This window comes from Oncorhynchus clarkii, chromosome 20 (assembly GCF_045791955.1).
Source record: "Oncorhynchus clarkii lewisi isolate Uvic-CL-2024 chromosome 20, UVic_Ocla_1.0, whole genome shotgun sequence".
NCBI lineage: Eukaryota > Metazoa > Chordata > Actinopteri > Salmoniformes > Salmonidae > Oncorhynchus > Oncorhynchus clarkii.
This window is the reverse complement of record NC_092166.1, coordinates 19,251,279-19,270,620: the sequence shown is the minus strand read 5'-3', so window position 1 is coordinate 19,270,620 and position 19,342 is coordinate 19,251,279. Positions and strand designations below refer to the sequence as shown.

General features: G+C 43.4%; 1 protein-coding gene across 1 annotated transcript in view; it reads right to left on the bottom strand.

Moving 5' to 3' along the window:
- Nucleotides 1-19,342, bottom strand: part of LOC139376040 (disco-interacting protein 2 homolog C-like) — a 244,325-nt gene that overhangs the window by 72,212 nt on the left and 152,771 nt on the right. Inside the window, 3 exon segments of the mRNA XM_071118137.1 lie at nucleotides 8,639-8,836; nucleotides 9,086-9,205; nucleotides 14,658-14,792. Coding sequence (XP_070974238.1) covers nucleotides 8,639-8,836; nucleotides 9,086-9,205; nucleotides 14,658-14,792 — 453 coding nt within the window.

Here is a 19,342-nt window from a genome sequence, read left to right as displayed (position 1 = left end):
GAATTTATACCACCCTTTTCTCCCCAATTTCGTGGTATCCAATTATTAGTAGCAACTATCTTGTCTCATCGCTACAACTCCCATTCGGGCTCAGGGGAGACGAAGGTCGAAAGTCATGCGTCCTCCGATACACAACGCAACCAAGCCACTGATTCTTGACACAGCGCGCATCCAACCCGGAAGCCAGCCGCATCAATGTGTCAGAGGAAACATTGTGTACCTGGCAACCTTGGTTAGCGTGCACTGCGCCCGCCACAGGAGTCGCTGGTGCGCAATGAAACAAGGATATCCCTACCGACCAAACCCTCCCTAACCCGGACGACACTAGGCCAATTGTGCGTCGCCCCACGGACCTCCCGGTCGCGGCCGGTTGCGACAGAGCCTGGGCGCGAACCCAGAGTCTCTGGTGGCCACCTGGGAGGCCCCCCATTGACAATTTTGATTCTTAATAATTTCATATTGTAAATATCCAAAGTAAGCTTGGGCAATATGTACATTGTTGCGTCATGCCAATAAAGCAAATTGAAAAAATTGAGAGAGAGAGTAGAAAGAGAAATGGGTAAGGTAAGAAGAGCACGAGAGAGAGTAGAAAGAGACGACAGAGAGACTACAGAGAGAGAAAGAGCGAGAAAGAGAGAGAGACGACAGAGGCTCACTCAAAGTTCACTTCAGAGAGTCAGATTAAGATTCAGCACTGCACACTGAAGACAGACAGTTGTTCACACAGCACAGGGCCCAGTAGCCCTCTCTCACCCGACCAACCGTCTCTTCCCTCCCAGAGAGCTGGGCCTCGAAGCTAGGCTCCTGACACAGGGTATGCTGGCTGCAGACATTTCACAGTCTGGTGAGCACTGTCCAATCAGCCACCTCACTTTATAAATCAATATGTTCACAGCGACAGCCTTACAGACAGAGCAGACTGACAGACACTGCACTAGTTCCATTCAGGCCTGATTTGGGCTGCATGATGGTGCTAACTGACTGGGGTTTTATGGCTACATCCCAAATGGCACACTATTTTCAATATACTGCACTACTGTTAACCAGAGCCCTATGGGCCTTAGTTAAAAGTATTGCACTATATAAGAAATAGGGTGCCATTTGGGAAGCAGCCATAAAACCCCAGTTATTCCTGTGGGGGATGCCGCCTATCTGCCAGTCATGTCTCCATGACTCAGTTAGCAGCGGGTGGGGAGCTGGGACATGGTGTGCAGGATGGTGTGCAGGATTGTCTACGGTTGCACCCCAAATGGCACACTATTCCCTATGTAGTGCTCTACTTTTGACTACGACCCATAGAGATCTGGTCAAAAGTAGAGCACTATATAGAGGATAGGGTGCCATTCGGGACGCAAACTACATGTCATTTCATTCTCACAGCTTCACAGGGGCCCTCCCCAGAAGTTCTAAATTCATAAAAGCTGGTGTACTGAGGCAGAGCTTGTCTCTCCAAATAATTGTACACCCCTCGACCACAAACTATTTTTTTAAAGTGGGACTTGGGAGAATAACTTGAATCTAAGTAAGCAGAGAGGAATAGTCTGAGTGTCTAGTGTCACAGTATTACAATGCAGGGCTGCAAACATAATGCAATACACTTCTCGATTGCCACTTATTTATTAACAAGAGTGGATTTAACTTTTCATATTTGAAATCTATTACAATACACTTAACTTAAAGACCTCTAAGTGAGAGACAAAGTATTATACCACTCAACTAAATAGCTATGTAAATTAGAAATGTGGGGGTCCAGCGTGACTCAGTTGGTAGAGCTTGGCGTTTGCAACGCCAGGGTTGTGGGTTGGATTCCCACGGGGACCAGTACAGAAAAAAGTATGAAAATGTCTCTGGACAAGAGCATCTGCTAAATGACAAAAATGTCAAATGCACAGTACAAGTCAAAAGATTGGACACACCTACTCATTCTAGGGTTTTTCCTTATTTTTACTATTTTCTACATTGTAGAATAATAGTGAAGACATCACAAATATGAAATAACACATATGGAATCATGTAGTAACCAAAAAAGTGTCTAACAAATCAAAATATATTTGATATTTTTAATTATTCAAAGGAGCCACCCTTTGCCTTGATGACGTATTATACCACTGAACTAAATAGCTAAATTATCCAAGATGGCGTAGCAGTCAGACGTCTTTGTCCTTCTTGTCGTGTCCCATGTATACATCTTTTAATATTTTTCTTTGCATATATTTTTATATTTTTCTAAACCTCAACTTCAAAATACTCTCGGGCAACCCGCCTCACCCAATGTGGTGTGGATCTGTTTTTTTTAAAGTATTTTTATTTACCTCGGAACCGGACTCCCCCAACAGAAGCTAGCCAGCTCACTAGCTACTAGCTAGTAGTCAGCTAACCACTGCTAGCGGTCATCAGCTAACCGTTAGCTTGGAAAGCTCTCACCAGTTTGTACAACGCGATTCAAATCAGAGCATACCAGACTCCATATCCCCAGATTCCTACTGCAAGCTCTGAACCTTTTCACCTGGATCATCGCAGCTAGCTAGCTGCAATCCGAGTGACTATTCCTGGCTAACGTCTGTCCAGAAGCATGCACCAACTAGCCTGGAGCTAGCCCATGCTAGGACCAACTCCCGGCTAGCTGAATAGGCCCATCAGCCACTCCTGGGCTACAATACCCGGACCCCTTCTACTGCCGGTACGGGGCATGGAACCCCGCCGATCCTTCACGACTTCCGTAATCTGCTCGAGGGGGTACTCAACTGGCCCCTGCGCCGTGACGTCCCCTGAATGCCCATCTGCTAGCCGCAGCCCGCTAGCTGTCTAGATCCTATTGGACTGTTACCTGAATAGATCCATCGGCCAATTTCTTGGACCACTATACCTATTTTGCCAATTGGACTTGGACCCCTCTGCTACTCGGAACCCTACTAATCCATCACGACTGGTCTATCAACGTCACCGCACGTGGAGGCTTTTTCCTCCGTCGCGACGTCCCTCTAAGGCCCTTCTGCTAGCTTGCTATCCCCGGCCTGCTAGCGGTCTGAATCGCCGTGTCTCCACTGTAGAGTCTCAATATGCCTTAACCAACCATTTAGTTAACCTGGTTTAAACGTCTGTAAAGACAATATATCTCTCATCATTACTCAATGCCTAGGTTTATCTCCAATGTACTCCCATCCTACCATACCTTTGTCTGTACATTATGCCTTGAATCTATTCTATCGCGTCCAGAAACCTGCTCCTTTTACTCTCTGTTCCGAACGTACTAGACGACCAGTTATGATAGCCTTTAGCCATACCCTTATCCTACTCCTCCTCTGTTCCTCTGGTGATGTAGAGGGTAATCCAGGCCCTGCAGTGCCTAGCTCCACTCCTACTCTACAGGTGCTCTTATTTGTTAACCGTAAAAGCCTTGGTTCAATGCATGTTAGCATTAGAAGCCTCCTCCCTAAATTTGTTTTATTCACTGCTTTAGCACACTCTGCCAACCCGGATGCCCTAGCCGTGTCTGAATCCTGGCTTAGGAAGACCACCAACACCCCTGAAATTTCCATCTCTAACTATAACATTTTCCGACAAGATAGAACTGCCAAAGGTTGCAATCTACTGCAGAGATATCCTGTAGAGTTCTGTCTTACTGTCCAGGTATTTACACAAACAATTTGAGCTTCTACTTTTAAAAATCCACCTTTCCTGAAACAAGTCTCTCACCGTTGCCGCTTGCTATAGACCACCAGCTGAATTGATTGCCCCCATCTATCTTCAGAGCTCGTGCTGCTAGGTGACCTAAACTGGGACATGCTTAACACCCTGGCCATCCTACAATATAAGCTTGATTCCCTCAATCTCACACAAATTATCAATAAACCCACCAGGTACAACCCCAAATCTGTAAACATGGGCACCCTCATATCATCCTAACCAACTTGCCCTCCAAATACACCTCTGCTGTTTTCAACCAAGATCTCAGCGATCACTGCCTGCATCCGTAATGGGTCTGCGGTCAAATGACCACCCCTCATCACTGTCAAATGCTCCCTAAAACACTTCAGCAAGCAGGCATTTCTAATCGACCTGGCCCGGGTATCCTGGAAGGATATTGACCTCATCCCGTCAGTAGAGGATGCCTGGTTATTCTTTAAAAGTGCCTTCCTTACCCATCTTAAAAAAGCATGCCCCATTCAAAAAATTTTTAAACCAGGAACAAATACAGCCCTTGGTTCTCTCCAGACCCGACTGCCCTTGACCAGCACAAAAACATCCTGTGGCATTCTGCATTAGCATCATATAGCCCCCGTGATATGCAACTTTTCTGGGAAGATAGGAACCAAAATACACAGGCAGTTAGAAAAGCTAAGACTAGATTTTTCAAGCAGAAATTTGCATCCTGTAGCACAAACTCAAAAAGGTTCTGGGACACTGTAAAGTCCATGGAGAATAAGAGCACCTCCTCCCAGCTGCCCACTGCACTGAGGCTAGGAAACACTGTCACCACTGATAAAACCACTATAACTGAGAATTTCACTAAGCATTTTTCTAAAGCTGGCCATGATTTCCACCTGGCTACCCCTACCCTGGCCAACAGCACTGCACCCCCCACAGCAACTCGCCCAAGCCTCCTCATTTCTCCTTCACCAAAATCCAGATAGCTGATGTTCTGAATGAGCTGCAAAATCTGGACCCCTACAAATCAGCCGGTCTAGACAATCTGGACCCTCTATTTCTAAAATGATCTGCCGAAATTGTTGCAACCCCTATTACTAGCCTATTCAACCCCGCTTTCATATCATCTGAGATACTCAAAGATCGGAAACTTCCGCGGTCATCCCCCTTTTCAAAGGGGGTGACACTCTAGACCCAAACTGCTACAGACCTATATCTATCCTACCCTGCCTTTCTAAGGTCTTCGAAAGACAAGTTAACAAACAGATTACCGACCATTACGAATCCCACCGTACCTTCTCCGCTATGCAATCTGGTATCAGAGCTGGTCATGGGTGCACCTCAGCCACGCTCAAGGTTCTAAACAACATCATAACCGCCATCGATAAGAGACATTACTGTGCAGCCGTATTCATCGACCTGGCCAAGGCTTTCAACTCTGTCAATCACCACATTCTTATTGGCAGACTCAACAGCCTTGGTTTCTCAAATGATTGCCTCGCCTGCTTCACCAACTACTTCTCTGACAGAGTTCAGTGTGTAAAATTGGAGGGCCTGTTGTCCGGACCTCTGGCAGTCTCTATGGGGGTGCCATAGGGTTCAATTCTCGGCCGACTCTCTTCTCTGTATAGATCAATGTTGTCGCTCTTGCTGCTGGTGATTCTCTGATCCACCTCTACGCAGACGACACCATTCTGTATACCTCTGGCCCTTCTTTGGACAATGTTAACTAAGCTCCAGACGAGCTTCAATGCCATACAACTCTCCTTCCGTGGCCTCCAACTGCTCTTAAATGCAAGTAAAACTAAATGCATGCTCTTCAACCGATCGCTGCCCGCACCTACCCGCACGTCTAGCATCACTACTCTGGACGGCTCTGACTTAGAATATGTGGACAACTACAAATACCTAGGTGTCTGGCTAGACTGTAAACTCTCCTTCCAGGCTCACATTAAGCATCTCCAATAAAAAACTAAATCTAGAATTGGCTTCCTATTTCGCAACAAAGCATCCTTCACTCATGCTGCCAAACATACCCTCGTAAAACTGACCATACTACCGAGCCGACTTCGGCGATGTCATTTACAAAATAGTCTCCAACACTCTACTCAACAAATTAGATGCAGTCTATCATAGTGCCATTCGTTTTGTCACCAAAGCCCCATATACTACCCACCACTGCGACCTGTACGCTCTCGTTGGCTGACCCTCGCTTCATACCCATCGCCAAACCCACTGGCTCCAGGTCATCTACAAGTCTCTGCTAGGTAAAGCCCCGCCTTATCTCAGCTCACTGGTCACCATAGCAGCACCCACCCGTAGCATGCGCTCCAGCAGGTATATCTCACTGGTCACCCAAAAGCCAAAGCCAATTCTTCCATTGGTCACCTTTCCTTCCAGTTCTCTGCTGCCAATGACTGGAACAAACTAACAAAAATCACTAAAGCTGGAGACTCACTAGCTTTAAGCACCAGCTGTCAGACAGGCTCACAGATCACTGCACCTGTACATAGCCCACCCAACTACCTCATCCCCATACTGTATTTATTTATTTATCTTGCTCCTTTGCACCCCAGTATCTCTACTTGCACATTCATCTTCTGCACATCTACCATTCCAGTGTTTAATTGCTATATTGTAATTACTTCGCCACCACGGCCTATTTATCGCCTTACCTTCCTTATCCTACCTCATTTGCACACAAGGTATATAGATTTTTTCTACTGTATTATTGACTGTATGTTTGTTTATTCCATGTGTAACTCTGTGTTGTTGTATGTGTCGAGCTGCTTTGTTTTATCTTGGCCAGGTTGCAGTTGTAAATGAGAACTTGTTCTCAACTAGCCTACCTGGTTAAATAAAGGTGAAATATATATATATATTTTTTAAATGACAGCTTTGCACACTCTTGGCATTCTCTCAACCAGCTTCGCCTGGAATGCATTTCAATTAACAGGTAAGCCTTGGTAAAAGTACATTTGTGGAATTTCTTTCCTTCTTAATAAATTTGAGCAAATCAGTTGTGTTGTGACAAGTTAGGGGTGGTATACAGAAGATAGCCCTATTTGGTTAAAGACCAAGTCCATATTATGGCAAGAACAGCTCAAATAAGCAAAGAGAAATGACAGTCCACCAATACTTTAAGACATGAAGGTCAGTCAATCTAGAAGATTTCAAGAACTTTGAAAGTTTCTTCAAGTGCAGTTGCAAAAACCATCAAGCGCTATGATGAAACTGGCTCTCATGAGGACCACCATAGAAAAGAAGCCCCAGAGTTACCTCTGCTGCAGAGGATAAGTTCATTAGCGTTACCAGCCTCAGAAATTGCATCCCAAATAAATGTTTTACAGAGTTCAAGTCACAGACACCTCAACATCAATTGTTCAGAGGATACTGCGTGAATCAGGCTTTCATGGTCGAATTGCTGCAAAGAAACCACTACTAAAGGACAACAATAAGAAGAAGACACTTGCTTGGGACAAGAAACACGAGCATTGGACATTAGACCAGTGGAAATCTGTCCTTTGTTCTGATGAGTCCAAATTTGAGATTTTGGGTTCCAACCGTCGTGTCTGCTTGAGACGCAGAGTAAGTGAACAGATGATCTCTGCATGTGTGGTTCCCACCGTGAAGCATGGAGAATGAGGTGTGATGGTGTGGGGGTGCTTTGCTGGTGACACTGTCTGTGATTTATTTAGAATCTGCAGCGATATGCCATCCCATCTTGTTTGAGTTTAGACTATCATTCATTTTTCAACAGGACAATGACCCAATACACCTCCAGGCTGTGTAAGGGCTATTTGACCAAGAAGGAGAGTGATGGAGTGCTGCATCAGATGACCTGGCCTCTACAATCACCCTACCTCAAACCAATTGAGATGGTTTGGATGAATTGGACCGCAGAGTGAAGGAAAAGCAGCTCAGCATATGTGGGAACTCCTTCAGGACTGTTGGAAAAGCATTCCAGGTGAAGATGGTTAAGAGAACGTCAAGAGTGTGCAAAGCTGTAATCAAGGCAAAGGGTGGCTACTTTGAAGAATCTAAAATATATTGGATTTGTTTAACACTTTTTTGGTCACTACAAGATTCCATATGTACCATTTCATAGTTTTGATGTCTTCACCATTATTCTACAATGTAGAAAATAGTAAAAATAAAGAAAAACCCTGGAATGAGTAGGTGTGTCCAAACTTTTGACTGGTACTGTATATGTAAATTAAACAACTACAGTAAAACCACTGCACCCGTGTTGTGCCACAGTACAGTACATTTTCTTCAAAAAGTATTCTTCCACATAAAGTACTTTGCGTTCCTCGTGTGGCTGTCAATAATAGCATTCATATGCTTAAGCACCAGGTAGCAGCATTGATTGGTGCTTGTCTGTACTTAATAAGGTTGGTGGGATGGCTGAGCATGAAGCAGCATCGAATAAAGGAAACCCTCCTGAGTACTCCACTGCAGCACGCATGGCTTTGTGTCCCAAATGACAATCTCTATTCAGTGCACAACTTTTGACCAGGGCACATAGGGTTCTTGTCAAAAATAGTGCACAATATAGGGACTAGGGTGCCATTTGGAATGTACCCATGGAATCAATCACAGTTATGGAGTCTCTCAGTGGATCGTTAACATATCCAACAGTAAAAGTGTTGCTGCTTCACTCACAGAATAAATAAACAGTCCTGGATGGCTGGGTCATGGTATTATTATGAAGGCAAAGCTATAGGTCAAAGTTATAGAAGATAATAGGACACTTTCATTACTGGTACAGAACACACTTTCATTGCCATCTCACTGGTGATTTGTCTTTAGTGTTTCAATCATGTGCCGTATTAGCCAATCCTTTAGATGAGTGTAGCGGGCTGTGTCCTTACTGTTCCGTTTGAATGATAGACGTGACCACTGATGTCAATAACCCGAGAGTCAAACACTAACAATAACATATCATGTGAGTGACGCACTGCTCGTACTGTGCGGACATAACACCTACCGTAGGTTAAAATGTACAGTGGTTTTCCGTTGGTGTCCATAGTGGTGAGGCATGGGGCTTTGGGAGAGATGGTGCCCCACCTCTGCAGAGCAGCCTCCAACGACGGGGGCCAGTTAGTGACCACCCCTAGCTGCTCCCCCCTCATCGCCAGCATCTGAGCCCCCTCCGCTTTGGGCTGGTTGGGGTCAGGCTGTTGCACTGGAGCATCACAGGAACAACGCAATGTTTTAGATTGTAATGTGGCAAAGAGGTTTTCAATTAATAACAACTTTTTTCATAACCTGTAATAATATAATAACATTCTGTATTGTAACAGCAAATTCATTGAGTTTTTACACATTCAGAAAATCAACCTTCAGAGGTCTTGAGTGCATCCAAAATGACTCCCTGTGCCCTATATAGTGCATTACCTTTGACCAGAGAACTATGGGATGGATGCCTTCTTACCCTCTAGAAGTTCTTCAAAATCGTCGACAAAGAATTCTCTTAAGGGAGGCCGTTTAGGTCTCTTCAATGTGTTGACTAGCTGCTGGATTTTGGCCGACACACGGCCACCTACTGGAACGCCTGTAAGACACACACACACACACACACACACACACACACACACACACACACACACACACACACACACACACACACACACACACACACACACACACACACACACACACACACACACACACACACACACACAGATCAATACACACACAGAAACGTCTATACTTCATGGAAACTTCTATATGTCTAATTGGACTGGCAAGGCCACTTTTTCCAAGTCTTCAGAGAGGAGACAGCCACACTTCACTGGGCAATATCCAAAGTGTCTTCTCTACTGTCTCAAACCCCTGCTTTAGTTTCAATGACACTAAACCCTGGCCATTTCTCTTATCATATGAGGTCCAGAGCCTGCGGGTTTTCTGTTCTACGCGATAATTAATTGTACACACCTGGTGTTCCAGGTCTAAATCAGTCCCTGATTAGAGGGGAACAATGAAAAAATTCAGTGGCACTGGCTTCGAGGTCCAGAGTTGAGTTGGAGGGGATAAACCTTCATACACAGTGAAAAGTGTCAAAGTCAAGGGTTAAACCGTGGATAGAAAGGAATACACAGTAAAAATCAGTCCTGACCAAAGCTAATTTCACAAATAACCGAAATCTGTGTAAAGCACGATCACTGCGTAACCTGTGTTAGGCTATATATATCAAGTAAAAAGAAAAACGAAACATTTTGAATCTGTAAAACACAAGTTTGGCCTTGGTACTGAAGGAGAAAGGTGTAGTTCTTTTCAGAGCCTCCATGAGTGTTGTAGTCCAGTAAACCCCATCTGTAAAGCTTGGGACTTGATCTATCAAGCAGACACTCGACGACGTGTGCTCTGTGCGCTCAACAAATCTATTCCTCAGCACTTTTGACTGGAGCATCTGATGAACAGATTCGTCTGCGCGATGCCGTATGCCTCAGGAGAACAAATTAAAATAGCAGAGAGGCCCACATTGGCATTCTCCATGATCTGACCGCAGCTCATTCAGAACAAATGTCAGAACAAATGACACCATGACACAGGCATATCAGAACAAACTGACATGACACCATCATATTAAAACAAACTGACATGACACCAGGACACCATCATATCAGAACATACTGACATGACACCATGACACAGGCATATCAGAACAAACTGACATGACACCATCATATCAAAACGAACTGACATGACACCATGACACCATCATATCAAAACAAACTGACATGACACCAGGACACCATCATATCAGAACATACTGACATGACACCATGACACCATCATATCAGAACATACTGACACGACACCATCATATCAGAACATACTGACACGACACCATCATATCAGAACATACTGACGCGACACCATGACCCCAACATTACAAAACAAACTGACATGACACCATGACACAGACATATCAGAACAAACTGACATGACACTATGACACAGACATATCAGAACAAACTGACATGACACCAACATATCAGAACAAACTGACATGACACCATCATATCAGAACAAACTGACATGACACCAACATATCAGAACAAACTGACATGACACCATGACACCATCATATCAAAACAAACTGACATGACACCAACATATCAGAACAAACTGACATGACACCATCATATCAAAACAAACTGACATGACACCAACATATCAAAACAAACTGACATAACACCATCATATCAAAACAAACTGACACGACACCATGACACCAACATATCAGAACAAACTGACATGACACCATCATATCAGAACAAACTGACATGACACCATCATATCAGAACAAACTGACATGACACCATCATATCAGAACAAACTGACATGACACCATGACACCATCATATCAAAACAAACTGGCATGACACCATGACACCATCATATCAAAACAAACTGACATGACACCATCATATCAAAACAAACTGACATGACACCAACATATCAAAACAAACTGACATGACACCATCATATCAAAACAAACTGACACGACACCATGACACCAACATATCAGAACAAACTGACATGACACCATCATATCAGAACAAACTGACATGACACCATCATATCAGAACAAACTGACATGACACCATCATATCAGAACAAACTGACATGACACCATGACACCATCATATCAAAACAAACTGGCATGACACCATGACACCATCATATCAGAACAAACTGACATGACACCATGACACCATCATATCAAAACAAACTGACATGACACCAACATATCAGAACAAACTGACATGACACCATGACACCATCATATCAAAACAAACTGACATGACACCAACATATCAGAACAAACTAACATGACACCATCATATCAAAACAAACTGACATGACACCATGACACAGACATATCAGAACAAACTGACATGACACCATCATATCAAAACAAACTGACATGACACCAACATATCAGAACAAACTGACATGACACCATCATATCAAAACAAACGGACATGACACCAACATATCAGAACAAACTGACACGACACCATGACCCCAACATTACAAAACAAACTGACATGACACCAACATATCAAAACAAACTGACATGACACCATGACACCAACATATCAAAACAAATGGACATGACACCATCATATCAGAACATACTGACACGACACCATGACATAAACATATCAGAACAAACTGACATGACACCATTATCAAAACAAACTGACATGACACCATGACACCAACATATCAGAACAAACTGACATGACACCATGACACAGACATATCAGAACAAAATGACATGACACCATGACACCATCATATCATAACCTACTGACATGACACCATGACACCAACATATCAAAACAAACTGACATGACACCATGACACCAACATATCAGAACAAACTGACATGACACCATGACACCAACATATCAGAACAAACTGACATGACACCATCATATCAAAACCTACTGACATGACACCATGACACAGACATATCAAAACAAACTGACATGACACCATGCCACCAACATATCAGAACAAACTGACATGACACCATGACACCAACATATCAGAACAAACTGACATAACACCATGACACCATCATATCAAAACAAACTGACATGACACCATGACACCAACATATCAAAACAAACTGACATGACACCATGACACCAACATATCAGAACAAACTGACATGACACCATGACACCAACATATCAGAACAAACTGACATAACACCATGACACCATCATATCAAAACAAACTGACATGACACCATAATATCAAAACAAACTGACATGACACCAACATATCAAAACAAACTGACATGACACCATCATATCAAAACAAACTGACATGACACCATCATATAAAAACAAACTGACATGACACCATCATATCAAAACAAACTGACATGACACCATGACACCAACATATCAGAACAAACTGAAATGACACGATCATATCAGAACAAACTGACATGACACCATGACACCATCATATCAAAACAAACTGACATGACACCATGACACCATCATATCAAAACAAACTGACATGACACCAACATATCAAAACAAACTGACATGACACCAAAATATCAAAACAAACTGACATGACACCATCATATCAAAACAAACTGACATGACACCATCATATCAAAGCAAACTGACATGACACCATGACACAGACATATCAGAACAAACTGAAATGACACGATCATATCAGAACAAAATGACATGACACCAACATATCAGAACAAACTGACATGACACCATCATATCAAATAAAACTGACATGACACCAACATATCAGAACAAACTGACATGACACCAACATATCAGAACAAACTGACATGACACCATGACACCATCATATCAAAACAAACTGACATGACACCATCATATCAAAACAAACTGACATGACACCATCATATCAAAACAAACTGACATGACACCATCATATCAAAACAAACTGACATGACACCATCATATCAAAACCTACTGACATGACACCATCATATCAAAACAAACTGACATGACACCATCATATCAAAACAATCTGACATGACACCATGACACCATCATATCAAAACATACTGATATGACACCAACATATCAGAACAAACTGACATGACACCATCATATCAAAACAAACTGACATGACACCATCATATCAAAACAAACTGACATGACACCAACATATCAGAACAAACTGACATGACACCATGACACCATCATATCAAAACAAACTGACATGACACCATCATATCAAAACAAACTGACATGACAACATGACACAGACATATCAGAACAAACTGACATGACAGCATGACACCATCATATCAAAACAAACTGACATGACACCATGACACCATCATATCAAAACAAACTGACATGACACCATCATATCAAAACAAACTGACATGACACCATGACAGACATATCAGAACATACTGACATGACACCATCATATCAGAACAAACTGACATGACACCATGACACCATCATATCAAAACATACTGACATGACACCAACATATCAAAACAAACTGACATGACACCATGACACCATCATATCAGAACATACTGACATGACACCATCATATCAAAACAAACTGACATGACACCATGACACCATCATATCAAAACAAACTGACATGACACCATCATATCAAAACAAACTGACATGACACCATGACACCATCATATCAAAACAAACTGACATGGCACCATGACACCATCATATCAAAACAAACTGACATGACACCATGACACCATCATATCAAAACAAACTGACATGACACCATCATATCAGAACAAACTGACATGACACCATCATATCAGAACAAACTGACATGACACCATCATATCAGAACAAACTGACATGACACCATCATATCAGAACAAACTGACATGACACCATCATATCAAAACATACTGACATGACACCAACATATCAGAACAAACTGACATAACACCATTATATCAAAACAAACTAACATGACACCAACATATCAAAAACAAACTAACATGACACCAACATATCAAAAACAAACTAACATGACACCATCATATCAAAACAAACTGACATGACACCATCATATCAGAACATACTGACATGACACCATGACCTCAACATATCAAAACATACTGACATGACACCATCATATCAGAACATACTGACATGACACCATGACCCCAACATATCAAAACAAACTGACATGACACCATGACACCATCATATTAAAACAAATTGACATGACACCATGACACAAACATATCAGAACAAACTGACAAGACACTATGACACCAACATATCAGAACAAACTGACACGACACCATGACACAGACATATCTGAACAAAGAAGGGCTCAGAGCATGATAAATACAAACATGACCCCAAAATACTCTTCACTGTCAAGAAAGACACGCATCATGAAAACCAATTTAGGTCACACACACACGGTCATGGATACACACACACACACTACCCCAACCTGTGTGTACTCACCATCCCCGGTCTCCATGAGCTCTGCGTTGCCGTACTTTGGCGTGGCCCTGGATGCTGTGGTGGAGCCTTGGGGTCTCTCCACCTGTATTGAGTCTGTGGTGTAGCCGGTGACATCTGGAGGGGTAGAGTGGTTCTCTGGATGTGAGGAGAGGCAAGGTGAAGGAAGCCTGTTACTGTTAGTCCCCCCAGCCCTCAGCCCTATAGCTAACCAAGGGCCACAGGCTGCCATAGGCTGCCACAGCCAAGCCAGCACAACAGTGAGGAGAGGAGGGAAGAGAAGGACTGCCTCTCAAATGGTACCCTACTCCTTGTATAGTGGACTACTGTTGGACACGGCTCATACATACCAGATCCGTATACGCCCTGGTCAAAAGTAGTGCATTATATAGGGAATATGGTTCCATTTGGGATGCAACCTAGGATGGGAGGAGGCACGTAGGCAAGGGTCCAAGGACACAGGGCACACAGACGGCGGGAGGCCACAGGGGTTAGTCAGGTCAGGAGGAGCATGCATCCAAACAAGTGTCCCCGGGTGCAGAATAGACAGACAGACAATGGTTAACTCCAGTAAAAGTAGATTTGAGGAAGGAGAGTGATTGGTATGCTGCTGTGCTGGGTTTCTCTTGGTACTTCCACAGTTCCATAGACCTCAGCCCTTATCAATTGATCTGTTTTAAAATCATAGAGAAAAGTGTTTCATGTCACCTCATTTTCATTCAAGGACCCCTCTTGCTAGTTTTCCTTTGAACTCAGATTTGAGGTGTATGAAAACACCCAAAGGGATGCAACTCTGCAACCATCCAAAACCTATTTTCATCTTTATGAAAATGTAATCTTAACTTTATCTAAGATGATAGATGACCGCTTGGGCCAGTAACCAAAAGGCCGTTGAGCAAGGCAGTTAACCCCCAACAACAACTGCTCCCCGGGCGCCAATGATGTGGACGTTAATTACGGCAGCCCTCCGCACCTCTCTGATCCAGAGACACATTTGGGTTGAATGCATTCAGTTGTGCAACTGACTAGGTATCCCTATACCCTTTCCTAATATTTTGGCAATGTTACATTAGTGAACTAGGCCTTTAGGTTCACATACGTCTCTGCTACGTGTGCGAGGTTGAATGTGTGGGAGCACACTGTAACATATACAAATATCTATGACAACCGTGTCAAATAAACTAATGCTGTGAATTAAGTTGTCCAAGCTGACACCTGCATGTCCCCAGGCCACCGGCCTCTCAGTCAGATTGTGATAAAAGGGGAAATATGGGATTTAAACAACAAAACAAAGTGGCCATCCGCTAGGTTTTTGGTAAACAGCTGAGAGACGGAGTAAAACAAGCTTATAGTTTGGGTTCCAATGGGGTAAGCAAATTGAACTAAGCTCATGATCATTAAAGCATTTATAAGTTATATTCTTGTCCAAAAATATATGTACCAATCCAAGATTGCCCCAGTACTGGAGCTGCAGGAGATTTGATGCACTTCATGAAACTGTGTTTTTAATCAATACCGCTCCCTCTTCAATCCCCTGGTCATAACATAATTCCCCCAAATGCTTCAACATTACATCATTGATGCAACACTTCCGCCTCTCCTTCTCTCTGAGAAATCCCACGTGACATCTATCCTTAAATTCACTGTAAAAAATAAATCATTTTTACTCTCCATCTCCCACTCGACACGTATCACTTTTCAGATTCTTTGAAGTGCCAGACGTTTTTGAAAGTCTAATCATGCCGTGAATTCCCATTTTCTCCCCATCATACCGACCTGGACAATGTCCAAAAGCATCAGCCATTACTTTTTTCCCCTGCTAGATTTAGATTCTGATTGAAGTGGATGAGCATGTGAAATCATTCCAGACACTATTTGTGAAGAGAAACAACAAGGAACTTCCTTCACTGTCTTTCCTTTACATTCCTAGTGCTCCGGCTCAATCTCTCAGCTTTCCACTGTAAAACACTAGAGCCCCAGTCAAGGACCATACATAAGCTAAAGTGGATCAAACACCGGTACTAGCTAGCCATAGCACTCATCTATAAGGGCCGGTAACCACAAGTATGTGAGAGCAATATCATTCATAGACCACCATACTGTCTGCTATGAGTAATCTTCCTTTCAGTGATAATTCATCATGTTAGATGAAGATGCCTATGGTTTTGTCCCAAACAGCACTGAATTCCCTATTTAGTGCACTATTGAGCACATAGGCCTTTATGATAAGAGCTTCCTAAAGCTGATTTAACTTTATTTATTTATGGACAAAGAATGTGTCATCACCTTCCATCAATTCCCATAGGGCTCTGTTCAAAACTAGTGCACTATAGAGGCAATAGGATGCCATTTGGGATGCAGATATATATTCTTACCACCAGTGTCCATGTGAGGTTAGATAAAGAGATCAATGAGAGAGGGAAAGCGCTCCAGAGCCAACTAGGTTAAACAAGACTCACATTGACAATGTTAGACCAAGTACAACATTACTGCCACTCCCACTTAGCCTCTTCCTTTCTCTCTTTACCTGTCTTTACCCCTCCCTCCCCATCTCCATCCCTTTCTCTCACTCACGCCCTGCCCATCTCCCTCCCTACATGAGGCGGCACCCAACTGGCCCAGCGTCATCTGGGTTGGGGGAGGGTTTGGCCAGCCAGGATGTCCTTGTCCCATCACATTGTAGCGACTCCTGTGGCGGGCCGGGCACATGCACGCTGACTATGGTAGCCACTTGTACGGTGTTTCCTTCGACACATTGGTGTGGCTGGCTTCCGGGTTAAGCAAGCAATGTGTCAAGAACAGTGTGGCTTGGCAGGGTTGTGTTTCGGAGGATGCATGGCTCTCAACCTTCGCATCTCCCGAGTTCACACGGGAGTTGCAGCGATGGGACAAGACTAACTACCAATTGGATATCACGAAATTGGGGACGGAAAAAAACGGCAAAAAGGCTAAATAAACATATTTTTGTTTCACCTTTATTTAACCAGGTAGGCTAGTTGAGAACACCTTTATTTAACCAGGTAGGCTAGTTGAGAACAAGTTCTCATTTGCAACTGCGACCTGACCAAGATAAAGCATAGCAATTCGACACAAACAACACAGAGTTACACATGGAATAAACAAAACATAGTCAATAATACAGTAGAACAAAAGAAAACAAAAAGTCTATATACAGTGAGTGCAAATGAGGTAAGATAAGGGAGTTAAGGCAATAAATAGGCCGTGGTGGCGAAGTAATTACAATATAGCAATTAAACACTGGAATGGTAGATGTGCAGAACATGAATGTGCAAGTAGAGATACTGGGGTGCAAAGGAGCAAGATAAATAAATAAATACTGTATGGGGATGAGGTATGTAGATAGATGGGCTGTTTACAGATGGGCTATGTACAGGTGCAGTGATCTGTGAGCTGCTCTGACAGCTGGTGCTTAAAGCTAGTGAGGGAGATATGAGTCTCCAGCTTTAGAGATTTTTGCAGTTCGTTCCAGTCATTGGCAGCAGAGAACTGGAAGGAAAGACAACCAAAGGAGGAATTGGCTTTGGGGGTGACCAATGAGATATACCTGCTGGAGTGTGCTAAGAGTGGGTGCTGCTATGGTAACCAGTGAGCTGAGATAAGGCGGGGCTTTACCTAGCAGAGACTTCTAGATAACCTGTTGCCAGTAGGTTTAGCGACGAGTATAAAGCGAGGGCCAACCAACGAGAGCGTACAGGTCACAATGGTGGGTAGTGTATGGGGCTTTGGTGACAAAACGGATGGCACTGTGATAGACTGCATCTAGTTTGTTGAGTAGAGTGTTGGAGGCTATTTTATAGATGACATCACCAAAGTCGAGGATCGGAAGGATGGTCAGTTTTACGAGGGTATGTTTGGCAGCATGAGTGAAGGATGCTTTGCTGCGATATAGGAAGCCAATTCTAGATTTGATTTTGGATTGGAGATGCTTAATGTGAGTCTGGAAGGAGAGTTTACAGTCTAACCAGACACCTAGGTATTTGTAGTTGTCCACGTATTCTAAGTCAGAGCCGTCCAGAGTAGTGATGCTGGACGGGCGGGCAGGTGCGGGCAATGATCGGTTGAATAGCATGCATTTAGTTTTACTTGCGTTTAAGAGCAGTTGGAAGCCACGGAAGGAGAGTTGTATGGCATTGAAGCTGATCTGGAGGTTAGTTAACCTTGTGTCCAAAGAGGGGCCAGAAGTATACAGAATGGTGTCGTCTGCATAGAGGTGTATCAGAGAATCACCAGCAGCAAGAGCAACATCATTGATGTATACAGAGAAGAGAGTCGGCCTGAGAATTGAACCCTGTGGCACCCCCATAGAGACTGCCAGAGGTCCGGACAACAGGCCCTCCGATTTGACACACTGAACTCTATCAGAGAAGTAGTTGGTAAACCAGGCGAGGCAATCATTTAAGAAACCAAGGCTATCGAGTCTGCCAATAAGAATGTGGTGATTGACAGAGTCGAAAGCCTTGGCCAGGTCGATGAATACGGCTGCACAGTAATGTCTCTTATCGATGGCGGTTATGATGTCGTTTAGGACCTTGAGCGTGGCTGAGGTGCACCCATGACCAGCTCTGAAACCAGATTGCATAGCAGAGAAGGTACGGTGGGATTCAAAATGGTCGGTAATCTGTTTGTTAACTTGTATTTTTCTAGGCTAGCTAGCTACCAGCTGCAAT